Source organism: Cervus elaphus, chromosome 32 (genome assembly GCF_910594005.1).
Source record: "Cervus elaphus chromosome 32, mCerEla1.1, whole genome shotgun sequence".
In the NCBI taxonomy this organism is placed as follows: domain Eukaryota; kingdom Metazoa; phylum Chordata; class Mammalia; order Artiodactyla; family Cervidae; genus Cervus; species Cervus elaphus.
The window spans coordinates 47,195,001-47,212,625 of NC_057846.1; the positions used below are offsets into that span (position 1 = coordinate 47,195,001).

The following is a 17,625-nucleotide window of genomic DNA, read 5'->3' on the forward strand; positions in this document are numbered from 1 at the left end:
CCTGTGGACACCAAAATCTGTGGACGTTCAAATATATAAATGGAAATAGAATTTGCATACAACATCCACATCCTCTGTATCCTTTAAATCATCTCTACTTATAATGCCTAATACGCTGTAAGCACGAAGCTCACAGTTACAAACACAATGTAAATACTGTGCAAATAGTTGCCAGCTGTGCAGCAAAATCAAGTTTTGCTTTTTGGAACTTCCTGGAATTTTTTTTGTCCTGAATATTTTCCATCTGAGATTGGCCAAACCAGTCAATGTGGAACCTGCGGACATGAAGAGTAAACTGTTTGAAACCACAGAAATAAGGGCGTTATGTGAGGCTAACCGCCATCATGATGATTAATGTAAACTTCATTAAATAGTCACAATTTTCATAGGTTTGTTGTTGTTGTTTAGTCACTAAATCGTGTCTGACTCTTTGTAACCTCATGGACTACAGCACGCCAGGCCTCCCTGTCCTTCACTATCTCCCAGAGTTGGCTCAAACTCATGTCCATTGGGTGGAAGATGCCATCCAATCATTTCATCCTGTCTCCCCCTTCTCCTCCTGCCCTTAATCTTTCCCAGCATCAGGGTCTTTTCCAATGAGTCAGTTCTTCGCATCAGGTGGCCAAAGTATTGGAGCTTCAGCTTCCACAGGTTTGGGACCCTAAAAACAAGCAGATACTGAAAGTAGGTGGCAAATATCAAAATGTAAGTTTTTCAGTATCTCCTAGAAGTTTTTCTTTTCTTTTCAGTAATGGAAGATACAGTAGTGCTGTTGAAGAGGTCCCACCACTGGTGTCCATCTCCAGATGAGGGCTCTGAGCAAGCTAGAAGAACAAGAAAATCTTATTTCTCATCTCTCACCTCCCTTCAATTCCTCCGTCCTGACTCAAGATCCTGTGAGCTGCAAAGGGACCAGGTCAGTTGCAGACTCTGACAACAAACAGGACGGAAGACAAAAGGATGAAGGAGCAAACAGCATCCTAGCTTCTTCCACAGTTTAAAAGGCTGTGTCTTTCATGGGAGAAATGATGGAATCAGAGGAAATTCTGTGGTCCAGTCCTTCACCTCTCTCCCACCTTGCTCCAAAGCCAAAGCGCTCACTCCGGGGTCCACACGTGGGGTTATCAGGGCAGAAACTTTCTGCAGGAATTCCCCCCTCCGCTGCCACACTGCTATCAAACTCACTTTCTCTGAGCCTCAATTTTCTCTTCTGGGAAAAGAGGCAAATCATACCTGCCTCACATGACGCCTGTGATACTGACGTAGGGAGCATGATTAGAGTAGGGTCTCTTCAAATGTCTAACCAGCCTAAGAAAGGACTAAGAACTCCACCGCAGCTCCTCAGGCTGTTCTCTAAACCAGAAGACGGTCACTCCTCTCGGGTTCCAGGGCACGATGGGATGACCACCGTGTAGAACACAGCAGCATGCTCTTAGACCCCCACGTGCAGAGGTGGTCCCACGGGAGCCGGGCTGGGCCGAGCTGCTCCCCTAACAGGAGGCGGTCCCAGTGACCACGTGCCAGCTTCGCTCCAGCCTTTCCGAGGCCCAGGAGCTTCTAGGCAGCCCCCTTCTCGGATTACTGCCGCCACGCAGAGAGGAGCAGGAGATACACATGGTGACCGCCCAGCTGAGCTCTCTGCCAACAGCCAGCATCCACTGTCAGCCCCGGGCGCCAGCAAGGACAAGCTTTCAGCCCATTTCAGCCCTGCATGGTGCAGCCTCAGTGGACATCACCTGGAGCAGAAGATCTGCCCAGCTGAGCCCAGTCCATCCACAAAATATTGAGATAATAGCTGTTAGGTCACTAAGTTTGGGGGGCACTCCGTCATACAGCAAGAAAGTCTCAAAAGCAAAATCATAAATACAAAGTGACACAATGGCCCCCACGTGGAAACATCCTGAACGTCCATCGACAGATGCATGGATAGAGATGTGGTACACAAACGCAATGGAATAGTCTCAGCCATGAAAAAGAGAGAGAAATGATGCCGTTTGCAGCAACATGAACGGTCCCAGAAATTATCATACGGACTGAAGTCAGTCAGACAAAGACTAATATCATATGATACTACTTACATGTGGAACCTGTATTTCCAATGACATAAATGAACTTATTTACAAAACAGAAAACAGATTCACAGATTTCAAACATAAGACTTATGGTTACCAAAGGGGAAATTGGGGCGGGGGGATAAACTTGATAAACTAGGAGGTTGGGATTAACAAACAGACACTATTATAGACGAAAGAGATAATCAAAAAGGACCTATTGGAGAGCACAGGGAATGCTACTCAATACTCTGTAACAACCTATATGGGAAAAAGTCTGAAAAGGAATGGATACATGTGTATGCATAGCTGATTCACTGTATACCTGATTTCCCATACACCTGCAACTAACACAACATGGTAAATCAACTGTCCTCTAAGAAAATTTTTTTAGAAAGAAGTGATTTTTAAAAAATATCTAATCAGACCCAACCCCCTAAAAACATTATTTAACAAACACTCCAGAAACATCCTGTGAGCCTTCAAGAAGCAAGTTCAGAAGGTATGCCCTTAATCCATCGCGGAGTTTGGAACTCTGCTTTGTAAACCGCGCTTAGGACGCACCTATGGTGGCTGCCCCCAGCAAAACCTCTTGCCTGCCTCTTGTGACAAAAATGTGTGACCCACGTGATCCCCTCCTTAGGCACGAGCCCTGTTTCTCAGTGAGTTTGAGTTCTGTCTGTAATCAAACCCACTTCCAAAGTCCCAAGGAGATCCTTGTGTTTGTCTCACCGCGGGGCTGTGTCACACTGGCGTGTATACACAAGTGTCTCCCTTCCGTGGAGAGTCCAGAGAGCAAGGGAGGCGTGGACTTCACCTTGGGGGTCCCTCTCCTGCCACCGGGACATGTCGGGGGGAGCCTGGCATACGGCAGACACCCAAGAGCTGTTTGTTGAACAGGCCTTTGCAAGATCTAACCCATCCCTGAATGATAGAACCCTGGGTGAGCTGTACTGTGACAACTTCAAGGGTGACCACGCTCGGTGTAAAAGTCAACTGTCTGCACTCAAGTCTCCGGGCTTGGTGAACAGATGCCACTGCATCAAGACCACAGCGCTATTCCACTGACATGGGAAGTACTGTCCCCTCGCCGACAGGTCACAGACAGAGGAACCATCTCACGCAGGAAAGAGACACCAGCTCGGCCGGCACCGTGGCTGCTGGCGAAGGCAGGCGAGTCACAGAACTGCTCTGAAAGCAGGGACCTCCGTGTGTCTTCAGGGCAGGGCAGAAGCCTCCTTGACGTTATCTATAATCTTGCTACAAATCCTGCGATGTCCCATTTCGTGGCTGTAGAAATCGATCCTGTGTCCAGGCGGGCTATTTCTCAGGCCAGCCACAGAGCGGGGACCGCAGGTGGAGAGATGCTCGCAGAGTTACGTCTGTGCCGGGCAGGTGGAGAGGCCGCCGTGAAATTCTCAGAGTGACGGCCCCACAGCCCCAGGGCTGGGAGCCGGGAAGTCACTCCGCCCACCTCTCCAGAGCGCTCCCCACATGCAGGTGGCAGAGGAACTCCCGGGAGGCTATTTACAACCTGTGCTGCTAGAAGCCCGTGGCCCACGCAGCAAAAGACGACTTTTGCATCCTCCAACTTTCCCAGCACATCCAAACCCGGTCGCCGTGTCTCTGCTTCCTATTGTTTCCTCTGATAAGCAGGGCCCCAGTGAACAATTAGGGCTTTCAATAAATAATCTCTAAGCACATTCATTTGATTGACTGTTATTTGATACAGCAGTTAGTTTCAATGGGGCAGTTAATATTGATCACATAAAGTACTCCAGACAAACATGAAACAGTTCCAGAACTCCATGGATTATTACCCTTTATCTGCCAGTCATCTGGGTTACTTGTAATGGTCACGGAATTTAAAATCAATAATAACAATTAGTGTTCTGTACACCAAAACGGATGGATCATGGGAAATGGGTTTTCCTAGAAGATCAAAGGTAAAATGGGCCTGTCACTTGGAAGGCGGCTCTCTGGATTTCCAGGCCACACGTGGCATGGTACATCCAGCCAAGCCTTCAGCAGAGGCCGCAAGTGAGAGAGAGCACTGGATTTAGGAGATGTGATCATAAAAACGCAGGTGAAACCCCTGACAGTCTTAATCCAAAAGGATGAAGCGTAAAAGATAAAAGTGATCAAAACGAGTGCTAACAAACGTGGTAAAATTAATGGGACTGGCAATATACTTACTCTGAGAGATGCTTCTCGCTACCTTTTCCCGATTCCGATTAATAGGCATTAATCGTGATTTTTTTTTTTTAATAAAATGGCAACAATGGTATTTTAGCTCCACGGCCCCACCACTGTAATGTCTGGATAATTAAAATGCAAAGCAACAGAGAAATGTTTCATCGTTAAACTGTAACCAGCACACTGTGTGAAATCATCCATCCCAAAGACTTGTTTTTCATCAATTATTTGTTATTTATCTGATGTAAATATAAGAAGGACTAATTAAAACGTATGCCTTTTTATACAGCTTCTTGTCATTAAAGCCAATGAAAGCATTCTGAGGACCATAATGAAATAATTATGTTTGCCTTTAAGAATTCTCTTCAATAACACATGGCAGTACTGAGCTAAATTAAAACATTAGGAACTAAATTTCGCTTGCCTTCCATTTCCATTTTAGTTAATTACACCCCCAAGCTTTCCAATGGGCCAGACCCTAAAAAATCTTTTGAAGCTGAAACAGCCTTTTTGTAATCACGAACTTAAATGACAAGACAAAGGTACTGTAGCCCCAAAAGCTTTAACATTTTTGAGACGAGGGATTTATTACCGAGGTCTTCATTCACTCTGAAAATTAGAGAAGTATTAGGATAAGTGTGATTCAAATCTTCATTTTCCAGTTAGCTGATGCAGTCATCTTATCTGGTCTTATCTGCATCATTTCTACCCCAGTATTCCAAATTTAGCTATTTTTTGATAACATTTAATCTGTGACCAGTATTAGCTGATCAATATCAACAACCACAACAAAAACATTTCACTATATCTGAGTAACATTAGGAGAATAACTCCTTATTCAATACTAAAACCTTAAAAAAAAAAAAAAAAGCGTAATCTTTAACAGTAGACTATGATGGCATGAACTTGAAAACATCAAATAGGATCCTTTCATTAGAATTTGACCTCCGAACTTCCATTGCAGACACTAATAAAGGCAAACAACAGTAAAAAAAAAAAAAAAAAAGAAGAAGAAAAAAAAATTTTTTTTTAAATTTTAACCTAGTTTAGGAGAAAAGGACGAAGGAAAGAGGAAAGGAAAAACTGCCAGGTGGCTTCAGGGCTTTAGCCTGCTGTCAGATGACGCCGACGGGGGTGGGAACCTGGAGTTTAGAAAAGTAAACAGGAGTCCCAGGGATTAACTCTGACAACGCGAATTCCCGCCCATTTGGTTCTACGTGGGGAGTTGGCAGGATTCACGGGGGATAATATTTGGTGCCTGCTGGATAGACCGTCTTAGGAGACATCAGAGGGAAACTGTTGACAGCTGGGAAACAAATATCCAGCACATGACAACCTAAAATTGCGATTATCATCGCAGAGTCTGCTCTTACTAAACCCCCTCCCCTGCCAGCCATTCTTTGTTCTGTTCAGAGAAACCTCCTTTGGGGAAGGAGGGACACGGTCACCCAGGTTCAGCCCTGCTCAATTAGCTCCCCGCCCCCCAAGCCGGCCCAGCTCCACTCCATCAGCCGGGAGCCTGTGCCCCGACAGAGGAAACGCTCCTCCGGGCGGGGTCACCCCCTGACGTCAGTTCCTGTTATCCCGCCTTATCGTGCTGGGGACCAGGAGTCTTATCTTACTGAAAGGCCCCCTCCCGGCTCCCCACCCTGCCAAGCCAGAGAAAAAGCAAGTCAGCGGTTCCATTGCCTGCTTGAATTCCCACCTAGGCAGCTCTGGGAGCTCCAAATAACAGAATACCCCACCGGCACAGGCAGCCTCCACTGCTGCCTGAGTGGGGAGAACTTTTTGCAACTTTTATTTTTTATTCATTAGAAGGGGATCAGGGGTTGGGATGGGGCGGGAATCGTGCTTCTTAATGATGAAGGAAGGAGGCAGGAAGGAACAGAGGAGCGTCCAGGGCAACGTACTGAGTGATGAGGCTGTTATTAGATCTTACAGATGGGCAGGCTATCTCATCTCCTATTTAACAAGAGGTGCTTAGGCCAAGCCACTTACAGACAGGATGCGGATAAATCTGAAACCGGAGTTAACTCTCCTCTCTCCATCGCCTCCAACGTCAACTTTTTAAGAAGACGCTGGCTAAGAACTGTTACAGCTTTGTACACAGGGATTTAGTGTGTAATTCCACTCCTCCGGCACTCCCAAAACACACACGCAGGCATGCACGCAGACACACACTTGAGGCATCAGAACCTCGGTCATAGTACTTAAATCCATATTGCAAGGGACGCCTGCTATTTACAGATCTACGCTTTGCCACAGAAGGAACTCATGTTCAGAAGAACGACCCAGAAGCACGGGCGATCTGCCCTTATAATGGAAAAATTAAGCTGTGAGTGAAAGCTGCAGTTACACTGACCATAATATCCAAACAAAGGCTTTCTGTGCCGCTCCTGGGTTCAAGGGGCAGCGCTGGGAGATGTCGTAATGCTGGAATATCTGGCATAGTTCTGTGACTTCTGTGGGAATTGTGGCAAGCATATTTGAAAGTGGGTTATCCTAGAAAAGCTGAGATGTATGATAGCCATAGCTACCCTGTAATTTGAAAGGCAAGATTCCACATTAATATCTTTTAGAAAGATTTTCAGCCAAGATTTTTCTGATTAACTTTCATCAAAAAAAAAAACTCCCATTCCTGAAATAATCTATTTAATTGATAGTTAACTGAATTTATATGAGAACATTTAAAGTATAAAAATGTCACTTAAGGATAAATTTATTGGCACTTATATGTAACTCAAATCCTATGGAAGATTCTTTTTAAGATGCCCTAAAATGAACACTGCATTTACTATTTCGTAAATGCTATTGGACTCGAAGGGTTTTCTGTTTTGCAATGTGCTTTTACATCTTCATCTTCTCTCAGTAATTTGTTAGTTAAAAAATCCCCAGCCTTTAAAAAACTGTTTTCATTTTAAAGATTATAAACTCCTGGAGAGCACAATTTATAATCTTCATCATCTACCATGTGTTTCTCTTCTGAGATTATCTATTGATTACATTCCACAAGAAGGTACAAAGGAGAAAACAGTAAGGTTCTCTTTCCTACTTAGCCATCTCAGGGGCTTAACATGTTGAAGGGAAATTATAAGAACCTGATATCCAGAAGAACTTTCTTTTCTGCTTTAAAGCAAAGTTCATGATGATACTGACTGGTTATACATGGTCAGAGCCAGGCCTCAAAAATGAGGAGAAAAACTTCTGATTCAGGTCACCTAACCTATCAGAAATTGCCATCTGATCATTTATCTACTAAGAATAAAAAAAAAGGAAGGCCTGTGTGGGTGTGAGGGCTTTGCATCGGGGCTGCGAAGTCCAACGCTGCCCCGCGTTTTCCCATCCATTCCACAGCCCAGGTTTAAGGGACACGCACATCTACTTCTGGCGTTTCCACCTACTTTTTAGAATCTCCCCTTTTCTGGTAATAACAGTTATTTATTCATTTTTTTCCCCCAGGTTGCACATCAGTGCCTCCCTACCAGGAGTGCCGAATTATCTGGATACTGATAAAATTTTAGTATTGCTTTCTTCCTACCGGGAAGGAAAAGTTAGTGAATCTTCCACTTGTTTTCGGACGGACCTATCCTGCACTCCCTGAGATATAAGAAGAATTCCCTTTTCATCTCTCCTTTCTGATGGTGTTGGTAACCACTGTCATATGGCCGAGAAGCAGAAAAGTATGTCCTACTTTAGAAAAACAATTAAGCCTTTTCACCGAAATATTTATTCAAAACCCCATTCAATTCATACGGTGGCTGTCAGCCTTTATTTAGTCTCTCTTTCAGAGGGTATCTTTGATTTTGCCGCTTTGACCCCAATTTATATCTCACTAGAAGAGGATTTAGATACTGTTTAATACTGAAAATTCAGGTCCCGGCACTTTGGGAAGGGTACTTTTTTCCTTCTTTCATTGTACATTGATAGTTTGTTTTTAAAAAAACAGATGATTTCTCCTTGTTGGAAAAAAAAAAAATCTTTTTCTCCTTTGTTTTTTGATGTGTTGAGTAGGGAGAAGACAGGGAAAGGGGCCAAGAAGTTGTCACACTCATGATTTCACCGAAAGCAACTGCTATATTTAGACCACAAATATTAGGATTTATCCTATGCCCACTGAGCAATTAATGCTGAAAACATCTGGAGCAGCCTAAACCCAAGATAATCCAGGAGGCATCTGAATAGAAACTTAGTGACTCCCAACACCTCCAGGGGCAGTCTTAAATCGTATTATTCATACCACATGCCCTCAGTAACTCGCTACTCCTGACTTTGAATTTTTAGAAGCAATTCACAGGCCCTACTCCAACCGACAGCTGGTTGGCATATCACTTTTCTGTCTTTAAAATTAAAAAGGAAAATAAAAAGAATATTCTAACACCTTTTAAGGAATGCTTCTGGTATGGTTTACATTCAAAGGGTTTACTCTAATTACTACACACACAAAGACACACACTCACACCATAAAAATAAAATAAAAAGTAGGGATCTCAAGAGTAGAAAACAGTTTGGGTTAGGATTTCGTACTATTTTTTCCCTTTCTTGCCCACTGCTTCCTCTCTGTTAAGAGCACAAACAGATCTGCTTCTTGTCAAAACAGTCATTAAGTAAAATGGAAAAGGTTGCGGGTTTGTTTGTTTGTTTGTTTGTTTGTACTTACACAAACGGAGCCCTAATATGCTTTTACTTCAAAAGCCCTAACTGGCTGTGCCACCCTGAGCCAAACACCGCGTGGCAGAGCTTTGTTAGAACTTTTATTTATGCTAAAAAAAAATGCAATCACTTCAAGAACTAAACTGAACCATCAAAAGCCCTCCAACTCTGCAGGGGCATAAGTGACATTTACATTCTATTCATGTAACCTGGAGTGGGGGGTGGGAGGTTGAAACCCTTGTGAAATTGACCACAGCAAGCACTAATTGCCCTGCTTACAAAAATAAAGACACTGAAATTTTTGAAATCCCTTTGTCAGATGCCTTTATTTACTTTTTTGAAGGCAAGTTTCTTTGATTAGCTGAACTTTGCTGTTATCAACACTTCTCGCTTATCTGGCTGGCCCTAGGTGAATGACACATTCACCACCACTCTCCCCAGATAAGGCAAATCCCTTGTTTAACTTGTTCAAGAACAAACAAAGCTTTCCCCCCAACTCCTGCAACCTAATAGGCACTTTTGGAGGGTTAATTACAAAAGGAAGAATGTCTACTTGTAAAACCTCTATTAGGTCTAATAGCTTGACGCCAGGATCCCAGCATTCTTTTTTCTCCTTCCTTAAAAAACGTTTCATTAAAACTCTCTCACAAGAAAAAGTTCCAGACGCTCCAGTTCCCTGCGATTCCAAATGAAACTGTTCATACTGTTTTAATTGCTACAGAGGGGTCTAAAAGATCCCTTAGTAGGTTGGAAAATTATTTTGTAACAGTTTCTTTGAGCTCTTCAGAAAGAAAACAGGCGGCAGGAAAGTAAAGCCATTTCAAGAGCAGCTAACTGAGGGCACCTTCTGAGAAAGATATATATATATATATTCTTTTTTTTTACCCTGGTTATGGCTCTACGAAATATTAAGTCAGACAGCCAGACTGTTGGCATCAAATGGTTATTGATTTTTCAGCTACAGACCTGTTGATTTCCTGGCCCTGGAAGCAAGTCTTTATTCTTAAGAAAAAGTTTCAGAAGAGGGCAGTTTAAATCTTGTCATTGTCCTCTCTTCCTCTCCTTTTTCTTCCCTTTCTTTAGATAAGCCATCATGTTATTAGGAAAACTCAATTTCTTCCAGTTAAACTTTGACCTCTTTGAAAACAAAGATTTAAAATGTCATTTTCAGGCTAATGCTCCAATGAATTGTCAAATAAAGTACTAAAAACATTTTGATAGATAGCCGAGCCATTTATCTAAATCACTGTCAGGGCAGCAATGCGCCCCGCAGGCCCCCACTGCAGACGCCCGAAAGTGGGGTTTTCTGGGACTGCTGCTCATTTCTCAAGCCTGCAGCCGGGCTACTGTTGACCAGCGTGGGCCTCGGCACCCCGTCAGCATCAGATAACCAAATAGTCAATATTTTTTTAAAAAACTGGGCTACTCCACTTATGTTTCCCTTCCTTGAACCAACGTCCAGGTTCCCGGCTGAATTGCAAGATATGGAAATAATGGATGGCTCAGCCCAAGGGGTGTTCGTTGCCAGTAGTTTTCTAGCAAAACAGCAACTTCTTAGAGCAACAAAGTGACTCGGAAAGGTGGCAGCAGGGTCAATGCTAAGAAATATTGCCTTTTTCCTCCGCAAGAAAAACATTGGAGGCAGCAGTTTGAACTGGTGGTTTGTGAACTTCAGGAGCAGCAGACACCTCAATGAGGCCAAATTCCTCCCGAGGAAGATGTCATATTTTAATTACTTTGGATTGTTGAAACACACAAGGGGGGTGAGATAGATATGTGTGTGTGTGTGTGTGTGTGTGTGTGTGTGTGTGTGTATATATATATATATAGCCAGCAGTTAATCCAAAGAACAGCAAAGTGAAATTCCCCTCTGCATACATCTTAGTAAAAACTGTACAAATGTGTCAAACTGCCTCACTTGAAGAATGTTTCAAAGTCCTGTGGTCACCCTCTACTTTTCCCCTCTCAGCGCGCGCACATTTTTTTTTTTTTAACAATTTTCAAGGACGGTAGGGTTGGTAAGGAGAGGAGCAGGAGTCTGGAGGGGTTGTTTGGGAAGAAAACATCTAACAGGAAATTTTCAGCAGACGGAATCAATATGCACACCAGCATAGCACACCCTTTCAGCATTAAATCATTAAATCCTTTGTCTGGCTAGCAGTGCAGTTTGTTTCCAGTGTCTTTATTGCATGCAAGAGAGACAATTCATTTTTTTTTTTTTTTCTGGGTAGAAGAAGGGAAAAAAATAAACCTACATTGAGCAGTGTGCCGATGCTGCCATTCGGTTTGGGTCAATCCACTGAAGCATGCTTTGAGAGCCTTCTCCTGGAGCATGCATGAAGACGGGCTCGCAGTGTAGAAATCCAGGATTCGCCCAGGACTCACTGACAGGACATCCATACAGTCAAACATGATCTCCCCTGCACCGAATGTCTGCAAAAGTGCTTATCCTCTAGGTGTGGAGGCAAATGGCATAGAAAAGTCCACCCAACTCCATCAAACTCTGCCCCCTTTTTGGCACGTAGGCTGTTGGTCTTTTTCCCAGCCTCGAATCATGAATTATGACAGACAAGCCAGCTAAAAGCCTGTAATTGATCCAAATGATCATTTACCATTTTCCAGGCTTGCTCGGCCAATCCAGCCGGGGCGGGGGGTTCCCAGAAAGATCCCAAGTTCTCCTTCCAAGCGGACGCCTGCAAAAAGCCTTCGGAATGCGGTGCGGCTCCTACCCGGACGGTGCCCAGACCAGCCCTGCCCGGCTCGCGCGCGTCCTCGGCATCCGCGTCCTCGGGCGGCTCGCGCGGGGACTCTGGTCCCCCCTTTGGCAAAGAATAGACCCTCCTGCCTCTGAACAGCTCACTTCCTACTACTTCTGTCACACAGAATGAAAGATTGAATTGCCTAATATATGCGAGTGAACTTTCGGTGAACCCTTCCCGGGCTGCTAACCTTCAAATGACCCAGCGAGTCTGACATCACCAGCTCCCAGGATTCTCACAGAGCCGAGCACTCCCAGCAGCCCCGCCGCGCGGGCGGCCCGCGGCCCGGGCGCGCGCTCCTCCCGCCCCGCGCCTCCGCTCCGAGCGCGCGGGGCCGGGGCCGGGGCCGCCGGGAGGAGCGCGCGGGGCCCCGGGGAGGAGCGCGCGCGGGGGCGCGCGGGGCCGGAGCCGCGGGGAGGAGCGCGCGCGCGCGGGGGGGCGCGCGGGGCCCCGGGCCCCCCGGGGGGAGCGCGCGCAGAGCGGGAGACGCGGGGAGCACGCGGGGCCGCGAGCAGCCGCCGGAACCGGGACGCCGCTCCGGGCCCGCCGCCCGCCGGCGCCGGCCCTTTGCGCCCTGGTTGTCCCGGGCTCCGCTTGGCTTCGCGCCCCTCCCCCGCCCGCCCCCGGCCCAGCCTTGACATTCCTCGGTGCGCCTGTCTGTCTGGTAAATGCCTCGTAACGTGAGTGTTTTTCCACTCCTGCAAAAGCACCGCAAGCCCTAAACTGGAGCACGAAGAGGAGCCGCCCCTCGGGGAAGCGGGGGGTTCAGAAACTTTCCATTTGATAGTCTTTTCCTCTCTGTCCCTTGCGGGCCGAAGGGGACTGCATTGGCTCGGAAGTGAAATTCCGGCTTTCTGGATTCATTTGTTTCTTAAAAATTATCCTGAGTCAACACGCAGCATATGAAGGAGTCGAGAATGTGTTCCTCCCGCCCCAAACACGCTCAATCACGTAGATATGCAGGGTTTCATAAAACACAGTGATCAAGAGCGTGCATGCGGGAGTCAGACTGAACAAGTTTCCAACCCAGCTCAACCTCTGAGCAGCTGTGTGACCTGGGACAAAGATCTAACCTCCCAGGGCCTCAGCTTGCTTGTCTGTAAAATGGGAATATAGGACTGCGGACCCCAGTGGGTTGCTGTGAGGACAAAGAGAAACAGCGCTTGCAGCACACATCCCAGGACAATCAGCTGTGACTCTTCTCAGGCAGGCTGAGGGCTGCCTGAGGGCCCACTGCTCAGAATCAGGACTAGAGCCCAGCTCCCCGGAACCCCAGGCCTGAATGAAAATTACTTTTCTGCTCTGGAACAGCGCATGGGCGACCCCGGTCACCATAGCCGCCACTCCTGTACCCCTTCCCTTACTCCCACCACCACATAACTAAATGCAGGTTTTGAGAACTGATTATGTCAAAGTTTTCTATTTCCAAGGGCCACTTTTTACCCCTCCTAGCCCCTCCAAACTTGGCTATTTATTAGAAGATAGTAATTTTAAGAAAACGGATTTTTTTTTTTTGACATCTCCCACACTGACCGGAGGAAGGAAAAGCTTTTCAGCCATCACCGAGAAGGACAAACACGGTGTTTACAAATACACCCAGGCAGAGAGCTGTTAAAGGGAGAGCCAGTCCACCCTGCAGCCATTTTGCACAACTTGCTTAAAGGATGCAAGGGTACATCAAAGAAAAGCAGCTCCGGGAGGGATTAAAACACCCTTTTTGATTCAGTGCCCCTGCACTCCGGACTGCGGATTCTCTCACACCGCAGGGCTGGCGAGTGGGCGGGCAGGGGGCCGGCTTCCTCGCCCCTCCCAGGGAAGGGCGGCTGCCTCTCCTTTCTGTGCGCGGGCTGGAATGCGCACTGGCATCCAGGCCTTTAAAAAGCCTGCCGGGCACCCACCCCGTGCCGCTGGGCTAGCACAGTTGTTAAGTGGCACTCATGGCGTAACCTGTAAACTATGCATTGCGCACACTTACCAAGTCCAAGGCCCTTTTAGGAAGGTACGTTTGGACAGTGTTCAGTCCAGCAAGCTCAGTTCTTGCAACTGAAAAGTCCTGGGTGATAAAAGAGGTGGTACGATTTTGCTGAAATTCCGTGTTTGTTATTCTCTCTTTTTTATGTGGTCATCATTTTGTAACAGAGCTTTATTACCAGAAATCCTTTAACTACAAAGAAAACACACATTTTAAGCGAGGAGCACGGAGGAATTTACGAAGCATTTGGTAACACTCCTGTCATGAAGATAGTTGTAAAGATACACAAAGCTCCCGATCCTGTGCCACTTGCTACGGGGTCCACGATTTAGCGACTGAACCACCACCACCATGAGACTTATAGCTCCAAATGCTGATTTAAGGTCCTGAGAATTCCTTGGAAACTGTAATTATTTTGTACAAGATGGGTGAAAAGTTCTTTGGGGGGTGGGGCGCAGCTTTATTTAAAGTACAGCTGAAGGGGCTCAGTTAGAGAGGAGAAACACAGCCCCACGTCCAGGTTTGTGCACAGGTTACCTCTGGCCCTTAGCACTTGCCAAAGGGTAGGGTGCACTGGCCTCAAGGTAGGGAACTTGGGGACAGGGCCCCCCAAATTCTGTTTACTCCATTCCTTAAGCTACGGTTTCAGCCTCATCCAGGAAGGGAGACAAGTGTTCCCACATTTTTTTCCTCAATATTCTGTCATGGCACAAAGACAATGACAGAGATGTGTGTGTGTGTGTATGTGTGTCTGTGTGTGTGTGTCTGTGTGTGTTAGGGATTTGGAGATTGGTATTTTCTATAAGGAAATTTTACGTTTCTATTCACCTAGGAACCCATTGTTCTTAACTGTAGAGAAATAAACTTGAGGCTTGAAATGAACCATCAGTGCTCAAATCCTTGTGCATAGGATATTATGTGGTTTTTTTTTTAATAGTGCAACAGTATTCACTAGTCAATCTATCATTTCTCATCCTGAATTGACTAGGTAGACAGCAACTATTAGAGTTATTATTTAATCCAAATATAATTGAAAAAGTAGACCCTAAATTGAGCCATGACATTTCTTTGTCAGTAAATATACTTCTTATACTTCTTGAAAATCTGACTTTTCCTTCACATTCTTCTCCTTAAGTAAAATTAAGGAAAGATACACAAATAGCCACAGTTCTTTAAATACATATCTGTGCACCATAAAGATTAATGAACAGGTAGAAGGTGAAAAATGGCCTAATTATTGTGGATAATGAGATTTAAGTTACTGACACCTATTTTAAACATTAACCAGTGACTTGGATAGAACCCTTTCCCAAACATGCTCTTAGGCATAAAATAACATTCGGATATGTGTCATGGCTTCTGTGTTCTTTGTGTTTGATCAATGATGAAAGGAACGCTAATAAAAGTATTCCCAACCACAAACAAACACAAAAGCAAAAGTTTGAGCCCTAAATTCATTTTGTTTCAGAGTAACTGTGTATTTGTCAGTGTGACACAGCACATTTGAAAGCCATAATCATAAAACAAAAATTTATGGCCAGGGTTCAGGGTCTACATCTGTTTCTCTGGTTTCTGTACGGCGATTACCCACTGGACAATCCAGAAAGCAACACCATGAATCACGCCCGACAAACATGTTCGAACTGGAGAGTCTGGTGAAGAGGGAGCAGGCGTCTCTGCGCACCAGCACCGCGGCGGCCCCGCGCCTCCGCCGTCTAAAGAGAAGGCTTCCCCCGGGCGCGGGCCTCCGCCCGACGCCAGGCTCGCAGAGTGCAGGCGGGCGTGGGGCGGAGCGAGGGCCCGGGACCCATTATTGGAAAGACGCACCTGCCTCCTCCCTGCGTTTTTCTATTGATTTTTACTGTATTATTTCTTTTAACTGTTCATCTCATGTAAACCCCTCTTGCCATAATTCTGCCACCCCCCCCCCCAAATAAACGACCAGCATGGCGTGGAGTGGGGGTTTCAGCAGGGCGGACGGGGCAGGGGTGTGCGGCGGGCACAGGGCCAGTGCTGAGCTGGTTCTTGGGGCTCCTGCGCCCGCAGGCTTAGCGGCTTTCCGAGCTGGGCGCTGGGGCAGCCCTAACACCGATCAGCATGGGAACCCGCCCCAGCCTGCCCCTCTGTACCTGCCGGGGGGGTTGTCTGCTGCTTTTCTATAACTGTAATCAAACAGTATATAATGTTCTGATTGTTCTGTTTAGTAATAAGCAGTATACATAGAACTAGCTCATTAAAAACAACACATAGCTCAATTTAAAGAAGAGTCTATTAAAAGAATGGGAAGAAGACCTTAATGGACAGTTTTGTTTTTTTTTTTCCCCCCAAAGAAGACATACAGATGGCAAACAGGCACATGTAAATGTGTGCAACATCACTAATTATTAGAGAAACGTAAATCGAAGTCACAATATCACCCGCACACCTGTCAGAATGGCTATCATCAAAAAGACTGCAGATGGCAAACACTGGTGACGATGTGGAGAAAAGGGACCCCTCCTGCAGTGTTGGTGGGAAAACAGTGTGGAGGTTCCTCAAAAAAATAAAACCAGAAATGCCATATGATCCAGCAATTTCACTCCTGAGTGTATATCCAGAAAAAATGAAAATACTAATTTGAAAAGGTAACATGTGCCCCAATTTTCATAGCAGGTTTATTTATGATTGCCAAGACATGGAAGCAACCCAAGTAACAGACTAATGGATAAAGAAGATGTGGTACCCAATGAGATATCGTCTCACCAGTCAGAATGGCCATCGTCAAAAAGTCTACAAACAGTAAGTGCTGGAGAGAGTGTGGAGAAAAGGGAACCCTCTTACACTGTTGGTAGGAATGCAAACTGGTACAGCCACGATGGAAAGCAGCATGGAGTTGCTTAAAAAACTGCCATATGACCCAGCAGTCCTACTGCTGGGCAAACACCCAGAGGAAACCAGAGCTGAAAGAGAAACACATGTATCCCAATGGTTATTGCAGCGCTGTTTACAACGGCTAGGACATGGAAGCAACCTCGATGTCCATTGGCAGATGAATGGATAGGGAAGTTGTGGTATGTATATGCAATGGAATATTACTCAGCTATTAAAAAGGAACACATTTGAGTCAGTTCTAATGAGGCGGATGAACCTGGAGCCTATAATGAAGAGTAAAGTCAGTCAGAGAGAGAAAGTATATTAACACATATATATGGAACTTAGAAAGATGGTACCAATGATCCAACATGCAGGGCAGCAAAGGAGACACAGACGTAATGAACAGACTTTTGGACTCAGTGGGAGAAGATGAGGGTGGGATGATTTGAGAGAATAGCATTGAAACATGTACATTACCATATGTGAAATACATGACCAGTGCAAGTTCGATGCATGAAGCAGGGCACCCAAAGCCGGTGCTCTGGGACAATCCAGAGGGACGGGGTGAGGAGGAAGGTGGGAGGGGCTTCAGGATGTAGGGGACACATGTGTACTGGTGGCCGATTCACGTTGATGTGTGGCAAAAACCATCACAATATTGTAATTGTCCTCCAGTTAAAACAATAAAAAAAAAGATGTGGTACATATATACAATGGAATATTACTCAGCCATAAAAAAAAGAATTTAATTCTGCCATTTGCAACAATTTGGGTGGACCTAGAGAGTATTATGCTTAGTGAAATAAGTCAAACAGAGAATGATCAATACTCTTATGTTGCCACTTATTTGTGGATTCTAAAAATAAAACAAATGTATACAACAAAACAGACTCACAAATATAGAGAACAAACTAGTGATTACAGGTGGCAGGGACAAGCTAGAGGTAGGAGATTAAGAGATATAAACTACTGTGTATAAAATAGATAAACAACAAGAATATATTGTACAGCACGGGGATGTTGTTACTTTATAACAACTTTTAATGGAGAATAATCTGTAGAAATTCTGAATTACTCTGCTGTACACTTAAAACTAGTATAATATCGTGTATTCTTTTACATGAACGCACTGTAATTCATATAA

General features: G+C 45.3%; 1 protein-coding gene across 2 annotated transcripts in view; it reads right to left on the reverse strand.

Moving 5' to 3' along the window:
- Positions 1–17,625, reverse strand: part of RARB (retinoic acid receptor beta) — a 572,080-nt gene that overhangs the window by 170,937 nt on the left and 383,518 nt on the right. The window contains exon 1 of one of the 2 annotated variants that reach the window (XM_043893861.1): positions 11,153–11,943. The exons of the other annotated variant lie outside the window; for it this stretch is intronic. Coding sequence (XP_043749796.1) covers positions 11,153–11,309 — 157 coding nt within the window. The 5' untranslated portion in view covers positions 11,310–11,943. Of the gene's footprint in view, positions 1–11,152; positions 11,944–17,625 lie in introns of those variants that run through there. 2 annotated transcript variants of the gene reach the window in all.